This window comes from Ictidomys tridecemlineatus, chromosome 6 (assembly GCF_052094955.1).
Source record: "Ictidomys tridecemlineatus isolate mIctTri1 chromosome 6, mIctTri1.hap1, whole genome shotgun sequence".
Taxonomy (NCBI): domain Eukaryota; kingdom Metazoa; phylum Chordata; class Mammalia; order Rodentia; family Sciuridae; genus Ictidomys; species Ictidomys tridecemlineatus.
This window is the reverse complement of record NC_135482.1, coordinates 58,969,451-58,977,559: the sequence shown is the minus strand read 5'-3', so window position 1 is coordinate 58,977,559 and position 8,109 is coordinate 58,969,451. Positions and strand designations below refer to the sequence as shown.

General features: G+C 33.0%; 1 protein-coding gene across 1 annotated transcript; it reads left to right on the top strand.

Annotated features, from left to right (window-relative positions):
* Positions 1 to 6,955: 6,955 nt before the first annotated feature.
* LOC106145559 (olfactory receptor 6C2-like) lies at positions 6,956 to 7,908 on the top strand. Its single transcript, XM_013366418.4, has one exon. The coding sequence runs from the start codon at positions 6,956 to 6,958 to the stop codon at positions 7,901 to 7,903; it is 948 nt and encodes a 315-aa protein (XP_013221872.4). The 3' UTR covers positions 7,904 to 7,908.
* The last annotated feature ends 201 nt before the right edge of the window (positions 7,909 to 8,109 follow it).

The window sequence follows — 8,109 nt, the reverse complement described above, 5'->3', positions numbered from 1 at the left end:
TATTTGTTGGTGTATTTTTCTATAATTGCTTTAAGCTTTGCTTCAACCATTTAATATGGAAAATTTTAAAAAAACATGTTTTTTAATTATTCAAAAGATCCTTGAGAAGACTAATGACTTGTCAGGGCATATTTTTATATATAGCCACCAATCCAGTAATTTGTAGTTATCCATCTAAATGGGAGTTCATAACTCACTTGAAACTAATGTTTGAAATATGATATGTCAAGAGCTTTGTAATGTTTTGAACAACCAATAAAAAAAATAAAAAAATAAAAATAAAAGACACATGAATTGTGCTTTCCATATTAATGGGAAATGCACCACAAAGATATTACATTGCTGAAAATTTCAAAATTTTCTAAATTGTAAACATTCCTTTACTATGAAATATCTCCTATTAGTTGAATGAAAGTATTCCCTTAATAGCTAAATGAGACAAATTACTCTTTTTGAGAGAACTTTTTAGCTGTACATCATTAAATGCACAAAATCATCGAGGCTAAGATTTTCACCAAGACAGTTCATGCTGGTATGTGTTCAGAGGGGGAGTATGAAGAATGAGATGACAGAAAGCTTGTCACTTTTATCTACTTCTAAGATTATTGTCCTCATTGCAGTTTTTGTGGCCCTGAAGTAGTTGAGAGACAATTAGTTGCTAGAAAAACTAAGATCAAATAGCAAGTTATTGTAAAGTAATAGCTTATGATTTACCTGTATAAAAGAGAAACCATTAATACATTGATTTTTATCTAACAAAGGCAAAATAGGACTTGTGTTTAAAAAGACTGAGCTGAATATGGGAAACCCCAGCAAATTTGAAAACAAAGAGCTGTTTTCCTTTCCTTGAATAAGCTCTTAAACTGAGAGGCTTTCAGAAACCAATCTTGAGGTGGGGGTGGGATATCATCAAGGGGAATAGATTTGGTTTTATGGATTTCTTTGAAAACCTTGATTGTGACTCAGAAGTAAATGCATGTGACACACTGTTATTGTACAATATTGATCAGTATGCTTTGTTAGTATCTTCATCCAAGACATACCAGGTCTGTGCCATTTCCCTTAGTGTTCTGCCTATTTTTCTGTGATGATATCCTGAAAGCAAGATGAACCTTGCCATATATATCACATTGGATTTTCAAAGGCACGTGGCATTGGAAGGAAGAATTCATTTTTTTCCAGACCAATAGGATTCATGTTATATGAAGGAATTTTTTAAATTTTTTTAAATATTTGTAGATGGACAGCATGGCCTTATTTATTTTTTTTTATGTGGTGCTTAGGATCAAACCCAGTGCCTCACACATGCTAGGCATGTGCTCTGCCACTGATATACAGCCCCAGTCCTATTTGTTTGAATTTTTAAAAAGCAAATTGAGTTTAAAAAATAAAATAAAATAAAGTCATTCTTAAAACAAACTGTTATCTCTTGCAGAAATATCCTTTCATTCAATGATAGGGAAATAGCAAATGCTCCAGAGACTGTGTTTTCAGATAGTGCATATGTTCTTTGCTAGCATTATAAATAATTAATGCTGGCAGACTAGGGGCAATCATTACTCCATAAACAGAAGCACAGTCTGTTTTTCTACATGAAGACTACACATAATGATCAGAGGCTATATTAAGAAAATAAGACTTGTAATTAATGTAAAAGAACTCTATTAATATTTAACTCATCCTTCATTTATGTCTATATTATAATGCAAATATATAAATTAAGTGATGGTTTATGGCATAAGGAACAGCACTGATGAAGTGGGTACATGACAATGTCAGTGTTGAACACTAAACTTTAATTGCCTAGGTGATTCTCAAACATTAATATTCATATGAAACTCTTAATTTTTATACTACAATTATTCTAGCTCTAATTTCTCCACTAGTATTTGATCTCAGTTTCCTACTTCCTGGTGAAAATTTACTAGCTCTGTCTAATTCCCAAGAATATATGCTTGTGAAAAATATCTTTGACAATTCTAATTAAGAAGATGAATATTACCCATTACAGTGACAGTGAGAGTTTTAGTACAAATTAAATTAATTTTATGGTATGGAACCTAGCCTGGTGCTTGGGAAATAGTGGATGATGAATAGAATAGATTTATTTTATATAGCTTACTTCATGTTTGCCAATAGCCAGGTTCAATCAATTCCTAAAACAGAATTAATAAGAGCAAGAGCAATGAAAGGATCCAGAGCACTTCATTCCTTGGGAAGACTAGGGCCAAGAGGATGTCAGAGTGGCGAACTCTGGCAGAAGGACATTGGGAGTTAGAGAAGATGAGTATAGAGAATGGACACTATGAAGCAATCGTTACCTTAAAACAACTTCCCCCAGCCTGCGCTGGTGGAAAGATTTCTGAGAGGAAAAAATTCAAAAATATTAGGAGAATTAAGAGAATTCTTTTCTTATAAAAAAGAGAAGATATATTTACTCCTACTTAGTAAAATATAAAGACTGAAATAAATGTGATATTGTGTTTCTGAGGAGAAAAATAGGTGAAATTTGAAGTTTGGGTAAAGGATCACATGAAAGGTTTTAAAAGTACAAAAGGAAAAACTATGTGTCAGATAATAAGGAGGAAAATTTTTATTTTAAGGCATTCCAAAAAACATCCTATGTCTGTCCCAAATGATACAGTTGACCAAATGATTTTAGATGTGATTCACCAATAGCTCATTCACTAGGGACAGAGATCAGTGGGTATGGCGCCAGATGCCATTAGGCAGAGTATGAGGCATCAAGTTCATAATTATGGAAGTGAGAATGCATTTAGATACTGTAATTGTCTTTAGCATGGGTTTCTTTTTAACAGCTTTATTGAGGTATAGTTTGTAACATAAACTACATATATTTGAAATACTAAATTTGATGAGGTGGGACACATGCATACCATGAAGACATCAACACAATAGAGAAAATGAACATATCAGCTCCCAAAATTTCCTTGTTTCCCTTTTAGGTTTTGATTTTGTTTGTTTGTTTATAACTGTTTTTGTTTATTTCTTTGTTTTGGTAAACACACTTAACAGTACATATACCCTTTTAAATTTTTTTCAGTGCCCAAAACAGTAGTGCTAATAATGGCACCATGTTGCAGAGCAGATTTCTAGACTTACTTATCTTCATACTGAAATTTCTTAGCCACAGAACAACTCTCCATTTCCACTTCCTCTGCTCCTGGCAACCACCATTCTGAATCTCTTTTGCTTGAATCTGACTGTGTTAAATACTCATGAAGTGGAATCATGCAATACTTGACCTTCGGTAATTCATTTTACTTTGATAATGTCTTTAACAAAGTTATTCATGTTGTTGCATATTGCAGGATTTCTTTCTCTTTAAAGTTGAGTTATATTCCATAGTGTGTGTGTATGTGTGTGCCACATTTTCTTTAATCCACTTATGTGTTCACGTAAATCTGTGTTGTTTCCATGTCTTTGCTATTCTCAATTTTGTTGCAATGAACACAGAAATGCAGATTTTTCTCTGGGATACTTGTTTCTATTCTTTTGGAAATATGACAAAAAAGTGGATTTCTAGATTATGCAGCTATTCTGTTGCTAGTTTTCTTAGTAAACTTCATAACATTTTCTATAGTAACTATCTCAAGTTACATTCCCATCAAAAGGGTGCACAGATTCCAATTTCTCCAAGTCCTTATCAAAACACATCTTTGCTGCTGCTAATATATATCATAAGAGATATAAAGTGACATTTTATTGTAGTTTATATCTTAATATGAACTGTTAGGAAGCTGAATAGTCAAGTTTTTTTTCTTATTGTACGAATCTAAACACCCAAGAATTCCAGTGTAACAAATATTGCACTTTATCCTGTAACTGATTCCAGTTCACTGCAAAGGAAAAATTCACTGCTATTGTGTACCTTACCTCAAAAATGTTGGATCCTAAGAAATTTTTAATTTAATAATATTTTAGGTGAATCAATGGAGTTGAAGAATGGAGAAAAGAGAAAGAAACCTGGCAAGGCAAAGCAGTTTTTCAGATCCTGACAGTTCTAGGCCATAGAAATGTGATGATATTATTTTTCCTTTACAAAAGGTAGGTTTATTTATTTATTACTATGGCAAAATTTTTCTCTAGAAACACAATCACTGAATTTTATTATGAAAAATACAGAAAACTAGATGCCTAAATTGCATCCTAATGTAAATGAGACGAATAGAAGTAATACTATGAACATGAAAATGATTTATCACTAATTACATCCTGGTTATATCAGCAAATGTACTTGGAGTGTCAGTGTGACAGAAATGGTTTGGGGATATAGATAGAAAAGTAAATTAAATAAAGAAGAAAAAAAACTATATTGGTTACAATCACAAGATTTCATAGCAATTCTAATCTTCCAGACATTGCAGTGAGAGCCTTTTAGCTATGAGTATTACTTAACATATTTTCTACTTTTAGAAGGATGGAACACATTACAATTACATAAAGGTTCATTAAATTATTACTTCAAACATTATTATACATGTGTAAGATATCAGGTACTGTCTTTGTAGGCACAAAATATACAACAGAAAAAGAACAAATTCTCTGCTTTTAGAGTACATTTTCTATTGACCCAAACAATCTATTAATCTTGAGAATATTCAGGTACTCTTGGACTTTTTGAATGTATCTGTTCATATTATCTATGTGGATCATTATCGATTTTAGTAAAAACAAACACAATCTCTTTGAGAAGATTAAATTTTTAGATATGCAATAAGAGGTATAAGTCTCAAAAAAGAATAATATCAGAAATCCAAATATTTAGTAGGTGGTATAAGCATCAAAAAAATCAGAAGGTGAAATAATTGCAGTATCAAAAAGTGATATATGGGAAGCCAAAACTGTAAAAAGGGTGGGAATCCTAAGTTCCTAACAAGGAATAAGCCAGGAAAGAGTTAATCAGAAACTAGAAAGAAAACAGCAGCTGCAGAGAGACAATTAGTTATGAAGGGTAAAGGAATGGGTAATACACAGAATGGGGGAAACCCTGGAAAAGGAGAATCTTTAAAGTTTAGAACTGGGCATATTCAGGCCTTTTGTTTTGAAAAGTATTCAAAATGAAAGCTTAATTTGAAGCACATGTAAAATAAAAACTTTGTACTAACTGACCAGAATAGGCATTAAAGAAGTATAAATCTCCCCAGTTCATAGACAATGCTGCTTTGTTTTTTCCTTAAATTTGGTATAAAAGCCAAATATGAAGAAAGTTAAGAACACAAAAATATTGTTTCTACTTTAGAGAAATTTATATGAACATACAGGAGAAATGTAATTACCGTGTACAGCATAATATAATGTGATAGACTCCATGAATGGGTAAACAACAGGTACTTGGAAACACCACAAAAGTATCATATGCTTTGGGTTCATGAATGAAGATTTCCTGAAAGAACTGATACCTATGGGGAACTCTGAAGGACTAATAGGCATTAATCAAAAGTTAGCCTGTGCAGAGGAGAAACCATGTAGAAAATATGAGGAATTTCAAGTTGTCAGTGTTAGTGGAACTCAAACCATAAGGAAGACAGGTAAGAAAATGACAAGTACTAAAATGAGAAAATCAAAGAAGGTATTTTCCATTAGCCTGGCAGGTTAAATAAAAAGATAATTCTTACTATATCAAAAAATAATTAACACAGGAAGAAGATAAGGTAGATCATTTAGAGGATATGATAATTGAGATGTGGACACACAACTTGTTATGTTTAGAGCATCCTCAGATTTGGTATCTGTGGAGTATCCTACAGATGTCAGGGATGACTCATATGTTTAATGATATTTTTATAGAAAATAAAAGTGAATCAGTTAAATCATTCATGAATATATAAATAAAATAATAACAAATAGAACACAATAAGCAAGACGTCTCAGAATACAATATTAGAGATCTCAAATATTTCATATATGAATAGAGAAAAGAAAGCTAAAAAGAGAAACACTAAAAATAATAATGTAAACCTAGAAAAAAGAAAATCAAAAATATGCCATGGGATCAATTTAAATAATGACCAAACTTTGGTTTTTAATGCTGTGGAAATTTCAGGCAAGGTAAAACTAAAATGTGCCATTGGCATCAAAAGAAATGAAGTCTTTGGAGGTGCTCAGAAAGCTATAGGGAATTGCAAGTGAAAGTCCCGCACAGCCAGTTAAAACCTCAATGGATTGAAGATGAACTGAGGAGCAATGAATGTTTTCAAATGAATTTTCAACATCAGGAAAAAGATACAGCCAAGAAGGCTATACTTAGCAATATTAAATATAAATTAATGTCTGGGACTTTAAGAGAAAAGGGGTCATAGTCAAGTAATTGAGCATAAATGTATGCATAAGAAAGCACTCTTTTGTATATATCTTGCACATAACATTTTCTCACCCTATAGGTAAAATAGTTGTACATCAAAACGTCCATAAGTACTAGAGTTTCCACTATCAGATATCTTCTTTTGGTCACTGTCATTTATTTTTTTCCTGGAAAAATATATCTTATCCTTACAACAATCACCAGGTCATAACAAGTGACGAGAATCCATGCTCTTAGTTACCTAGTTATACCCTATATCCAAGGTTTGCCTTGGACAAAGAAATGTTAGCCATCCATAATATGACATCTTTCACTAACCCATCCAGAAATCCAGTCCGTGTAATGATTCATATGTGACTAATTAATATGACAAATCGACTACATTTGCAAATTCAAAGGGGTCATAAATGAATAAAAAATGGACTGTTTTACAATAACATAAAGAAAATCTCCACTGTTCAAACACAAAAAATTCATGAAAGCTGCTAGAATACCAAAATATTGATTATAATGTAAAAGGAAAAGATAAATGTCTGATTTGCTGGGCTTCTATATGCACATCTTTCTGTTGTAGAATTTGAATGTTTCTCTTCATACAATCTTGGATTAGGTAAATATCAGTGTTCTATGATGAGGAACTACACAGCAATAACCACTTTCATCCTGCTGGGACTGACAGATGACCCAAAACTGCAAATTCTGCTTTTTATCTTTCTGTTGCTCACCTATATGTTGAGTGTAACAGGGAACCTGACTATTATCACCCTCACATTGGTGGATCCCCATCTGAAGACACCTATGTACTTCTTCCTCAGAAACTTTTCCTTCCTAGAAGTTTCATTTACTACTGTCTGTATCCCTCGATTCCTGTACAGTTTATCAACTGGAGACAATACTGTTACCTACAATGCTTGTGCAAGTCAAGTATTTTTTGTTTTTCTCTTTGGAGCAACAGAATTTTTTCTCCTGGCAGCCATGTCCTATGATCGCTATGTGGCCATCTGTAAACCCCTTCATTACATGACCATCATGAACAACAGAGTGTGCACCTTATTAGTCCTCTCCTGCTGGGTAGCTGGCTTGATGATTATTGTCCCACCCTTAAGTTTAGGTCTCCAGCTTGAATTCTGTGATTCTAATGCCATTGATCATTTCATCTGTGATGCAAGTCCCCTCTTAAAGATCTCATGCTCAGACACATGGATATTAGAACAGATGGTTCTATTTGTGGCTGTATTTGGTCTCATTATTACCCTAGTCTGTGTGGTTCTGTCCTACACGTACATCATCAGGACCATTCTGAGATTCCCCTCTGTTCAGCAAAGGAAAAAGGCCTTTTCCACCTGCTCATCCCACATGATTGTGGTTTCCATCACCTATGGCAGCTGCATCTTCATCTATATCAAGCCATCAGCAAAGGAAGAGGTGTCTGTAAATAAAGGTGTCTCAGTTCTCACCACTTCTGTAGCTCCCTTGTTGAACCCTTTCATTTATACCTTGAGGAATAAGCAAGTGAAACATGCTTTCAATGACTCCATAAAGAAGATTGTGTTTCTCTCAAAGAAGCAGGACTTTTGATGAATCAAAGGAAATAAAACATTCTGTGACTATTTTACTGTTGCTTTTAACTTATTTCATTGTTTCCTTTCTACATTTCAGTCATATTAGCCTTCTCAAAGACATTTAATATTTCATCCTGATCTCATGCTTATTAAACTCTTTATTACTTTGAATCAAATTCATTCATTGTGTTTTCTTTCATTGTGAATCTAAAAATATAATTT